Below are 12,874 nucleotides of genomic sequence, written 5' to 3'. Positions count from 1 at the left end.
GTCTTCATCATTTACTAAAGTTTTTTTTTTTTAATTCACATGTATTCACTCAAGTACAAGTACACAAAAAACCTACCCAACCATTTGTGGGTCAAGTTTTTATATTTTTGTGCAGTCAGTGGAAACATGATAGTAATCTGATTGCAGCACCAGGTGCTTCAGTTTTATCAGATTCTTTTTTTTTTGTCTTCTTTTTGTCAGCATGTTTTGTCCCATACACATATTATTCCCAGTTTACAAGTGCTAATCTCAAAAAGAACAATCCGTGACTCACATTGATTTTCGAGGCCATCCAGGCAAAAGTAATTCAGACTCCCTCCTCCTATGTTCACATCTTCCCTGACGCGTCATGTACAGCTCGATGTTGAACTCGCTGTACAAGTTCAGAGAGAGAGAGAGAGAGAGAGGGAGTGTAAGGCTGACTAAACATTTACTGAACAGAACGTTACATAACACCGCGATCTGAGCACATCATTAAGGCGATGCCAGGGAGAGACCGGGGGAGCGACCCCCTCTGACCCTCCACCACCCCGACCTCGCCTTCTCCCTACCATGCAAAGCATCCTGGGAGGGGTGCCCTTCAGCCCCTTCAGCTGCCTGTAATCTCATTACACGAGGTTCAACGTGGCCTGAAGGTTCACGCTGACATTCAATTAAAGTCTTTCATTTTCCCATTGTTTGCTCCGCCTCTGCGACTCTGCTGCCACCCCTGCTGTCATTTGATAATTATTCCAAACATCCGTCCATTTAGAGGTGAACCTGTTCATTAAACACCCTCGTGAGAGACACACCTGTGCCCCACATAATGTGGACACTTCGGATTATTTATCTGTTATCTGAACAGGGAGGAGTCGGAGAGCAAATTTATCAGATTATATTCTGGTTTGTGTGACCACTATTCTTGGTTTGTTTTGGCTGATTTGCATCTCTGGACTATACAATTCTGAATTTAACGTACGGAAAATAGTTGACAGTTGTACAGGTGAATACTGCCAAATCATAGGTATGTTATGTTATGGCGGAACTGTGAAGTTACAGTAAACAGCTGTCGATTTACAGTAAATGATTTGGCAACCTACTGAAAGAAAGAACGTAATCCAGGACTCTGACCGTAATTCTCTATAAATATCAAGCCAGTCATTTACTGCGAATGTTCTAAGCCACATGTTTTTTACAGTAATCATCACTAATCATAGTGTTTATTTTGGAAGGCAGAACACCAAAAAAAATGCACCAGTTTTATTAAACTGTGGCTTTTACATAGAGCAAAAAGTATTTAAATGGTAGTTTTTATTTTTTTTATTTATCTAGGGACTGTTTTCTTAAATATCTCATAAAACTGTGAAAACATAAACCTATCTATAGGTATAACCCAAAACCTATAACCCAAACCACTTCCCATGATTTAATATATTAATCTAGCTATATTTTCGGCACTGAAACTAGTTTTACACAGGCGTCTGATAAATAAATAATACATCCACTGACCTGTCACTCATCCTCATTCGCTGTCTCTGCAGACGTCCCCGCAGTCTGCGTTCCCACCGTCAGCGCTGATGAACTCTGTCACATGTCTGTTGTTGTCTCATTACATAACTCGTGTCTCTGTGCATTACGGTGTTGATAACCCCGGCCTCCAGTCTCCAGCTTTTCCTTTACCACAGATCCACAATTAACATTGACGGCAGGAACCTCATTAAACCTGAAGTGAGAAAGGTCACGTGTTGACTCGGAGATATCGATTTATCTCGGAGCAGATCGATGGCTCACAAAATAGCAGGGATTATAAATAATGAGCAACTGAAGTCACCGGGAGGGAGCTTGTGAGGAATTATCAGAACAACACTGATACACACTATTAACTGTTGTTTATCATCCAGGTAAATAGCATTTACAGATGTAATTCAGATTTTCATTTATAGATTTAAAATTTGATCAACCTTTACACTGTCCATCATCAGTGCATCAGAATATTTAAGGATTTTAAAAAAGACATTACATTCATCAGAGAGAAGTTTCAAATTTGGCCAATTCACATATTTCACACAAACTCAGATTGAGGTGATTTTATGTCACATAAAAACATTTTACCAGCACTTATATAATCTTTTCATAATATTCTCTAATATTCTTTTTTTTTTCTCATTAAACTGCTGACTTGTGGACCTTGGTTGCAAAAACGTTGTTCTGAATATTTGCGACGCTCAGAATGTGACTTTAATAAAGTTTAATTTAATCAGAGAGGGCAATAAATGTCGGAGTGTATTTGATTAGCTGTTCTCTCTAAAGGTGCCACAGGTGCTGCCCTTTGACCTTTGACTAAGGGCTCCTCTTGAAAGACATTTAGTTATTGATCTCTTGATCTAATTCAGTTTTTTTGGCATCAATTATCAATTAAGTTTTGCAGTAATGACTCAAATTGACCTCTGGACTGTTGCAGTGTCACAGTGAAACTCACCTTCACTCTTTGTCTGCAGCTTTATCCTTATAGAATAGAATAGGATTGAATCAAACTTGAATTATATAACACTTTTTATACGAGGCAATGCAACTCAAAGTGTTTCACATGATAAAAACACATATTCAAAGAAAGCAACCCTCTATACCTGACAAATGACTGGTATTGTGTAAAATACAGTGATGGATAAGTAAGAAAAAAATGAGGAATACAAGTATTAAGAAGGGAGAGAAGGAAGTGAGGGAAAAGAAGAGAGGAAAGGAAGTGAGGAAATTAGGAAACATGGAATATCATGGAATTCACACTGGAGACTAAAAATACTCAAAGAAGAAGGTAAAAGGAGAAACACAAGTCAGAACAGATAAAAAAAAGAGGTAGTAATGTTAAAGGATACTAAATGGTACAATAAATCTCAGGTAAAAGTCACGTGAATAAAAAAGGTGGGTCTTGAGTTTGCCCTGAGGGTCTCTCAACGGTTCACATCTTAAAAATCTGATGAATAAGTAGGGCTAAGACCATTTAGAGCTTTAACAACTAATAATTTAAGGAATTAAATAAATTCTGAAAAAAAAAGACAGGAAGCCAGTGTAATGACATTAATGTCAAGCTCCGCCTACGTCTCCTCCTCCTCTCTCTCCTGCATTCGCCTCAGCATGCAATCAGTTCACCTGCGGTGGAGAGCACACCTGCTCCCAATCTAATCATGGAGCCTCCACTTATTGTCACAGACCTCTGAAGAAATCGAGTTCTCAGGTGTTTAGTTATTTGTTTTGCTCTCCTAGATTATCAATGATCAAGTCAATGTTTCTCTCTCTCTGGCTCCTTGTCAGCACTCGTGCGGCTGCATTTTGGCGTAGCTGCTGTGAGCTATGTTCTTCCTTTTTGTGTGACTTTATTTACAGTAGTTTGTAGAAAGATGTTGAGACGCACATCTGTATGACTTCATGCTTAAGTACAAGATTATCTATTAATAATTAAGAGGGTGCCCTTTGTTTTGCTTGAGCCCCGGCCCTCAGAAATGTCCAAGTGCGCCACTGATGGTAATGATGATAAGTGAGCGCGGTTCTCCCAACAGTGTTACATATCTGACACATGCTAATGAGACACTTACACAGCTCCTTAGGTTTCCAAACTTGACCTGGTTTGGAGTGGACATGAGACTGTCCGTCTGTCTCTGTCCCCCAGGTCTTTAGTCTGTATTCAACGTGAAAGAAAAACAACACACACACACACACACACACACACACAAAACAAAGTTCCTCTTCTCCGTGCTTGTTCAGACATTGCAGACTAATTAGGTGATAGGAAAACATCATCCTTGATGAATGACTGCACTTAGGGATTTTGTGTTCAGTCCAGCAGCTGCTGACTCAAATAACAAGTGTTGTTTTTCTTTAAAGGTCTGCAAAAATGTCTCGTCTCCTGAAGTATTCCCCCGCCACTCTTAGAAATACACCAGCCTACGGTTTCCTCGGGCAACGTTGGGCAGACACACGTCCAGACGGAAGCAATCAGAGAATAACAGAAATAACTTCATTATTAACTTTGGCTCTATTCTTAACCACTGTTGTTCTACTGCATGCAAAATAAAATAAAATAAAAAAGTCTTGATATGAACGTGTTCATTCACAATCAGAAGTGAAGCTTTCATAATACAAGGAATTTGTTTTGGTTGTTGTTGCAAACAAAATAGAAGAGGACAAAAACTGTCAAAATAATATTAGAAATAAGAATAAAATAAACATTGTAAGAAAATAAAGACTAGTGCAGATGTGCAAAATGTGCAATTAGCTGGAAGTTGGAAAACTACGGAGGCTCAGACATGACATGAGGGAAAAACCTCATATTTGTGCTCACCCAGCCGTCCAAGTTGTTGTTGCGAATGATGAACCCATATGTACCTATTTCATGGCCACAAAATAGGTATAACACGCACCCAGAATGGTAATTTGTGGCCATGAAATAGAATTGTTTTTTCCCCATGTCATGTCTGTAGAAAACTGTACAAATACACGAGAATCAAAGCATCAAATGAATAATGTAAATCCAGTTTTATTGCGTTTTTATTGCACCTTATATTGCTCTGACCTCAGTCACTGCTCCAGTGTAATGCACTTTCTGTGTCTTTTAAAGTATATATACAAACCATACATATATATATATATATATACACAGATGTAGGGTGTGAATGAGTCACACTTGTTACTTTGATTGCTGTCTGGAGATGATTGCCGCCGCCGCTGTCCTGTTTCACCCCCTCATATCTCACACATTCATCTCATTTCTATATGTTCAGTGGTGACATTACACTTCAGCTCCTGTACTTATATATAATACTGTGTTCCAATCGCAGACTATTTATAAAAATGTAGAGTTGTCTGATTTTCTTGGTGAAGTCATTCAGGGAGTAACAATGTACTGAATAGCCACCAGGGGGAGAAAAAGAAGTTTCTTTGAGTTGGCTAATTCCTACTTAATTTATTACATTAAAAAAAACACATTTTCTTAGGATGTTTTTGTGTCAGTTCAATCGAGTGTGATTTAACAGGTGACATGTGAATGATTGATGAGAACAGGTGAATGATGAGGACAGGTGAGAGAATGATGAGGACAGATGAGAGAATGATGAGGACAGATGAGAGAATGATGAGGACAGGTGAATTGGCGTTAATTAAGGTCCCTGAGTGAGTGAGAAAGTTAAACCATTTGTGACCTTTGACCCATTTTGTCATATACAATTTGTGTTTACATGTTTTATTTTGTCTGCGCCTGAATTAGTAAAGGTTTGCCTTTAATTAAAAACAATTCATGTGAGATTTGTGTCCCCTTGTCCTTTTTGCAAAAAAAAAACCCAACCTTGTTAAAAAAGTATCTTTGTAGCTTTAATTTGAGTACATTTTTAGACCAGTGCTTTTACTTGTACTTCGGTAAAATGTTATCAAAACAGTGGTACTTGAGTAGAATATTTCAGTAAACTCTTTGCACCGCTGTTCTTCACAAAGAGAGAGAACATCGAGGATGACTGGGAGGAACAAACAAACCAGCCTTGATGTGACCAAATTTAATCCAGAGCTGGGAAATGTTCACAGCTGCTGACACCGATCACACTGTAACTCCTCCACTGTTGCATTTATGCATGCAGAGACATCGGCCCACCGCTGTCCTCCTGCAGGTGTCTCACACTGTCACTTTGCGCCGCGTGGATGTGATGTCGCGCGCTGACTTTGCTGCATTGACAAAAAATACTATCTGAAAGAAAACTCTTGGAGACTGTGGAGGATAGTTCAGCTTCCACTGTCAAAAGAAAAAAGAAGAGAGTATCTTTGTCAGCAGCACACTAGCTTTGTCTTTTCTGCCGCCTCAGCATATTTGGAATGTCATTAGCAAGAAAGAGCAACAGCTTTCACTGCCCACTTATGCTCCACAACAGGTTGGTACGGGCCTGAATAAGATTAGGATTAATTTGGCTAAGTAAGTGTATAAATATATATATAATGAAGTGTTCCTTCATCCTTTTATGATGAGCTCTGTCAAAAACAAAGGAGAACGTGTATGTGAACAGACAGAGTGAGTGAGTGGGCTGACACCACTATTATATTTCCCCATTTGTGGGTGAGTGTATATCAAAATCTTTTGAAAGGTGCTCATTAATACGAGAAAACAACAAAAGCAAACTGCAAAGTCGTTCAGCTCTACTGTAAATCCACAGAAAGTGTATGCGCGATGCTTTCACAATAACATGCTGACGATCGTGTGTCCTGTCGGAGGAATAATTCATCGCAGATTTACCGGCGGCTACAGTGAGTCCCACGGGGAACACGTTGCCCGTGCACCACCACCACCACTGTCAGCGGATGAATTCTTCAAACACATCCACTGCTGCTCCTTTCTTCTGCATTATACATGAGTCTTGGGCTCAGTCTGGGTTCAAGACACTGCACTTCACTTCAAGTGCTGCTCGGGGCTTTGAAATGCTCCTGCAGTGGTGCCTAATTGATTTTAAAGCAACAGAAAACAACACCACTTGTTGCAGGACATATACATGATCGTGTACAAATATGATTAGTGAATCAAAGTCAATGCGAAACCACTCTTTTATACAATATTTAACTTAAAGGAGTACTTCACCTACTTGCATTTAGCTTTGTATTACTAGAATAGGAGTAGAATTTTTGAAAAATTGTGCTTCCCAACCACAGTTTCCCCTGGGTCGAGAAATATCTTCATTCATTTATTTTGTTACATGCCCACCAGAGACACTTGGTCCGAGCCTTGAAACTGCGATGCTAATTCCACATTTTTTAGACCCACTTACAGGGGGGGGCGGGACCTCATTCCCAGAATGCAAACAGTGTCCACCATTTTCGCTAACAGTTACGCTAACAGGACGTAGTGTGACGAAGTGTCACTGGTGGGCACGCAACAAAGAAAAGAATGAAGATATTTCTCAACTCAGGGGAAACTGAGGTTGAGAAGCACAATTTTTCAAAAATACTACCCCTATTCTAGTACTCCTTTAACCCTTTAACCCTATAAAAAATGTCCACCAAAGTGCTTTTTATTTCAACAATTTACTGCATGTTGAAATACTGTTTTAACCATTTAAAATGAAGAAAAACAAAAAGGTTTATTTAGAAAAACACTGCAGTGTCAACTCCCGTGTAAAAAATAAAAACTTATACCAGGTGTGTAATAAACTGCAGCACATTACAAATATGCTGCTGCAGCAACTGGCCCTGTCACGATAGCATGATGTATTATTTACAGAGAACCCGTTAAGAAGACAATAAGCAGAGGCGGAACATACTGATGATGGACAGAAAACAGGCAGGGACATGAGGACAGTAAGTGCTACATGTGTGTCCAGCAGGGTCGAGGACAGCCGTGGGGGGGGACTCTGCAGAGAGAGAGAGACACACATGTAATTGACTGAGCAGGATACACAAACACACACACACACACACACAGTCTCTGCACAGTACACTTGGAAACTTTAAACAAACAGTGAAAACAGTTGACCCTGGGCTGTTTATTTGTGCAAGGCAGAGGTCAAAGGACAGCAGCTCCGGCCACATGTGATCTCTCCATTATCACACTGTGCCATGAAGCCGAATGTGGAGGAATCCTGGACCTCACAGAGCTGGAACATGCCAGCAGTGAAGCTGTCAGGGAAGAAGAGGAATTATACTTATGATATTACATTATCTTATCTTTTAGTGCCATAAAAAAATATCTCTATTCCTTCTCGGTCACCTCAAAGGTGCTGCAACATCACCACCCTGTGGATGATTTGTGACAATACCTCGCTAATAAAACTGGAATCATACAGCTTGCTTTTACTTCACTTTGTTATTTATATTTCCAGCAACTTTTACTTTTTCTCCACTACATTTCTTTCAACTATCTTTGTTACTCGTTACTACCAAATAAAATCAGAAGTACAAGAAGAGTTGGTAACGAATAAAGCTGCATGAAAAGAAAGATGGCTTGTTTTCTTGAATGGTCGTCTGGTGACTGAAAATGGGCAGGAACACAGAGAGAGAGAGAGATCCCAGCTGCAGCTGTTTGGACGGAGAATTACAGGCTCTGGAAACACTTTATCATCGTGTCTTTCACATCGTTTAAGCCACTTTTTCATTGATGTCACAATGAAAAAGTATAGTCAAAAGTGCTGACAAAGAAACATCACAACATCAACAGTTTTAATGACGCTGATGATTCAACCGTCACTATGGAAATGTGTACAGACTGAGGCAAATATTCAAAAAGCTTGATAAAGACAGAGAACTGCAGTTAATCTGAAGAGACTAAAGGAACCTTTGCTGGACATGCTCTCACTCTGTGTCATTTCTCTTGCTGATTCTAGCAGTTTGAGCCACTGACTGTCGCGACGGCTCGCAGAATTCCGACCTGCTCGTCAAACTAACACAGTACAGACAGAGGTCACGGGTTCAGAAGAGGCTCCATTCTCTCTATTTCAACTCAGCGACCCATCAAACTGATATTGAAGCTGTTATTTTAAGGTTAAAAAAGGTTGCGTGCCTGAACCATTAGCACATTTCAAGGGGCTTCATGGGGGAAAGGCCTCCAAGTGAACTTGACATTTCTCACAACAGAGTAATTGTAAAATATTAGATTGTGTCAGTTGTAATCATATAAAGACTTTAAAAGTCAATTCCTGCTGACCACTGCACTGTGTGTGAATGATTAAACAAACATGGGAACAGTCAAGTACTGGTGGTAATGGTGGTTACTGGGATCAAACCAAATGATGCTTAAAGGTCCGATGTGTAACATAAAAAGTTACACGTTATTTATTAAGAAAGTGCTCAGTCACCTGATCACCACAGAATAATTATTACACATTTATATCAGGACCATATTGGACCACTATGTTTGTACAATAGCCCACAGGGGACAAACTAAACATCCTCATCTGCAACCAGGCTCCTATTGGAAGATACCAGCTGCCAACAACACTGTTGTCTGTGCTTTATCATCTATTGCTCTAATTTAGAACATCATTTAATAAATTTGTGTAAACCCTGAAGCTAGCAATTGAGAACATAAACTCAGGAAAATGTGTACTGATGGAAGAAACAAGTGAGAAATAGGCTAATTTTGCATAGAGTTTCATTCAAACTGCTTCTTTTTACGACCGGTAATGTCGCCCCCTGGTGGCTATGCAGTATATTCTTACCTCAACGTTGGCCTCATTTGACAAACTGGACAATTATGTCCACTTTTTTTTTACATGTATATAGACAGTCTATGGTCTAATCAAATGAAAGTGCTGCTCAACAGTTTTATTGATTGTTGAGTGTATTATTGCACTGCCATAGGAAATAAATAAGTATATTATGTTCATTCAACAGTTGAAAAACACTCACACATTCACTTTCACACCCTTTTATATAGTTTTAACGAAAAATTTAGTGATAATTTATGGTTTTACAAGTCACTTCAGGCAATGAACGTGAACATGAGGGTTCATGGGTCACGGGTGAAAGCTTATTTTTGAATTTGACAATGATTAATTCTGTGGATGAGAATTAGAAACAAAATAAATAAATCAATATTTTAAAAAGCCAGAATTCCGAGAAAAAAGACAAAAAGTCAAAATTGAGACAAAGAGTCAGAATTCTGACGTTTTCCTCAAAAGTCAGGCTGTTTTTTTGTGTTACATTTGGCCCTTATCCTCTTCCGTAAAATCCTCATTTGCACCTGCATTATCACAGTCCCACCACAGGGCGGCAGCATCACCCAGAGTCATCAAAAGTTCCTGAACAGCTGCCGGTTTTTGTGTCTCTCAGCTGAGAGTTTGAACACATTCCGAGGCAGGTTTGGAAGGAAATATCCACAGTGAGTGCGTGTTTATTTATTTATCAAACAAACCCAGAGTGTCTGTAACACACCAGTGTCACCGGTGATCACTAACTTTGCTGTGAAGTGATAATTTGAGGCCCAAACAGCAGAGATGTTGGGGTCTTCCTTCTTCTTCTCCTTGTTCTCCGCCTCTTTTGCGCACACATCAATCACACGCTGCTGCTCTGAAAACTTCCAGGGACGTCAAAGAAAACGAGGCGGTGCTTCACTCGTGCAGCACAGGGTCAAAATCCCACTTATTCTGCATTTACGCCTCACTGTGGAAGCTCCTGTCTCCACTCAGGTCCTGCGTGAGGAGTGTTTTCTTTTTTTTTGCGTGGAATCAGCAGCAGCATGGAAATAACCAAGGGGGACGAGAGGTCCCAGGACCAGGGTCTGTCTTCATTTGGGACTGCAGAGCTGGAGAGTCAGAGAAGAGACACTGAGCGTGGAAAGAAGAAGAAGAAGAAGAGGATCATCATTGGGGTATGTGAAGTCACCCATCACTCTCTGATTCTTCAGTGGAAGGAAAATATCCACAGAGCACATGGTTGTTTTCTTTGGAAGTCGCATAAAAACAGCTGCTCTGTGTCTTTGTACAGAGAGAAATTGGAGTTTGCTGCAGTTTTAACCAAAAATAATCCTAAAAAAATGTCCTTTCTTCTGCATCATTACAAGGCTCCAGTCTACAGTATAATGTCCCCGAGGGACCTCATAAACTTGAGTTGTGTCTCAGTGAAGGGTAAACAAACGAGCAGCTACTGTTTTGATCATCACAGATGTCTTTTTTTGTTTGTTTTACTCCTCAAATGTGATGATTTGCTGCCTGTCTTTATCAAATAACACCGGAAACCATTCAAAACTAGTTGAAATGAAGGTTTTAATGATGAGAGTTTCACAATTAGTTGATTTTCCTTCTTAAAAGTAATGGAATGATTCCTCTTTAGTAGTTGGAAGATTATGGAACAGTCCCTGACTTCACCACAATCTCCAAGAAATTGAGAAAACCCAACAGTGTGTCCACCAGCACACCTCTGAATCCCTCCACAGCTGTCACACAGCCCAGACTGACTGCTGGTGTGAAATTGGAAAGTCCATGTTTTCACCCCCGTGCAAAAACGCACACGGGGGCCAGGAGAGTGTCTGCAGGTGGACATGATCTACAGTTGAAGGTCCAAAGCACAGACTGGGGCCCCCCGTCACCACAGTGGAAAAATGCTCATCTAATTAACATGTAGCATGTGCACATCATTTCTAATCCGACAGACAATCCAAACCCCTAGAAATAATTAACTTTCTTGGCTGTAAAAGAAAGAAAATGATGCTTTTGAGAAAAGGTTAAGTGCTGCTTTCTGGTTAAAGGCTCGTGCAGGTTTTCGGTTCGGCGACTTGAGGGTTCATACACTCAGTGACCCGGGTGAGAATGCACGTTTGGATTCAGAAGTTAATTCCTGTCACTGAGGCGAAAGCCTCTGCAAAACAAGAGCCGCGCTTATTGTTCACAGCTCACGGAGGCATCGAGACTATAACCACACGTACTCTGCATGCAGGCGAAATCTGGGGATTTACATCGAGACTGAAACCATAATTGAAAGATTTGCAAAGGAGGAAAAAAAAAAAAGGATGTGATTATATGTTTTTCAGAGTCGCTTTTTTATGCAGCTGCGGCCGGGGCGATATCAGAAGGGGCTACAATGCTCGTAACGCTGAAGCTAATTCCTGTGTTTTTGCCAACGTTATAAAGTGGAATGTGCTCTGAAATAAAAAAAAAAACCTGTACAGTTTAACTTAAGTTCGATTTTCAGCCCATTCGATTTGTTTGGCACTAATTAGACACACATGTGGCAGAGTCTAGACGACAATATGTTCTCTTTCTGTCACATCTGCCTGCAGCTGTGATGTTAGTCCTCGCACTGCTCTGTTACTCAAGGTTTAGAGCGTTGACAAAAACATAAAAGGGAAGAAAAAGAACTCGCCACATGTGGTTTATTCATCACCGTGGGAGGATCATTTGTTCTGCGTTCTCCCCGACAGTCTAATCACATTTCTCCACAGTGGACAATAGTGATGATTATGGTATAGTGTGTTTTTTTTCTTTTTTCCAGCAGACACACTGTTTACTTTCACAGCCCACAACGACCACGTCTAAAAGGAAGGCCAGGTCCCGCTCTCTTTTCCGCCTCCCTTCACCTATAGCCGGAGAAAATAAGCGCATATACCCAGACAGACGGCCGTGCACACAGAGCAGTGTATTTTCATACCTGTCTAGGAATGTGTGTGTGTGTGAGTTGAATCATAGTAAATGGATTACTCGCGGTGGTGGTGCTGGATCATTCCCACATTCCCCCCATTGCTTTTGAGACTTAACGGCACTCCACTACCACACTGTAGTGTGCTTTAAATGTGAGGGCATGGTTGACCACAGTGTGCAAATCACTAATCTCGTGTTACTCACTTATTTCTCTTTAAAATGTATGATGAGGAAAGTGGTTTCTAAAGCCGCCTTCGGGGCAGTTTTTGTGTTTCACATTTTAGTTTTGAACCTCGGTCAAACTCCTCCTTACATCGCTGACCTGCTACAGCTTCAGAGCCCCCCGACCCACAGTCTGAGGTCAGGAGGTCAGATGTTACTTGGGTGCCAAAGACCCTTTTGAAGACGCGAGGCGATCGCTCCTTTTGAAGCAGGAGCACATCGACTGAGACCCTTCGCTGCCATGACACCTTTGTCACTTTTTAAAAGCAGTTTCTTTTTTAATCAGGCCTGTAGTTAGACTAGGGTCCTTTATTGTTTTATTCTTTTTTACTATGTCTTCCTGTTTATTTTGTTTAAACTATCAGTATTCTCTGTGTTTTACTTGTATCGCCCTGTGATTCCATATCTGTGAAAGGTGCTGAAAGCTTACTTTTAGGCTTCATTTGGTGAAAACCGTCTTTAGATGTGTATATTTTTCCCACGTTCTGTGTGATTGAAGATTATAATCCAGTCACACGGTGTAGACGTAGGAGGCTACACCAGAGAAGCAAATGCTAGATACTTCCAAATTGTTGCTG

At 40.5% G+C, this 12,874-nt stretch overlaps 1 protein-coding gene across 1 annotated transcript in view; it reads left to right on the top strand.

The window, feature by feature from the left end:
• The first annotated feature begins 9,979 nt into the window (after positions 1–9,979).
• Positions 9,980–12,874, top strand: part of enpp1 (ectonucleotide pyrophosphatase/phosphodiesterase 1) — a 30,305-nt gene continuing 27,410 nt past the window's right edge. Inside the window, exon 1 of the mRNA XM_044049903.1 lies at positions 9,980–10,309. Within this exon, the coding sequence (XP_043905838.1) occupies positions 10,178–10,309 (132 nt within the window). The 5' untranslated portion in view covers positions 9,980–10,177. The remainder of the gene's footprint in view (positions 10,310–12,874) is intronic.

The sequence above is a fragment of the Solea senegalensis genome, linkage group LG17, assembly GCF_019176455.1.
Source record: "Solea senegalensis isolate Sse05_10M linkage group LG17, IFAPA_SoseM_1, whole genome shotgun sequence".
Taxonomy (NCBI): Eukaryota; Metazoa; Chordata; class Actinopteri; order Pleuronectiformes; family Soleidae; genus Solea; species Solea senegalensis.
Note: the sequence above shows the minus strand (reverse complement) of the source record. Positions and strands in the feature narration are given on the sequence as shown.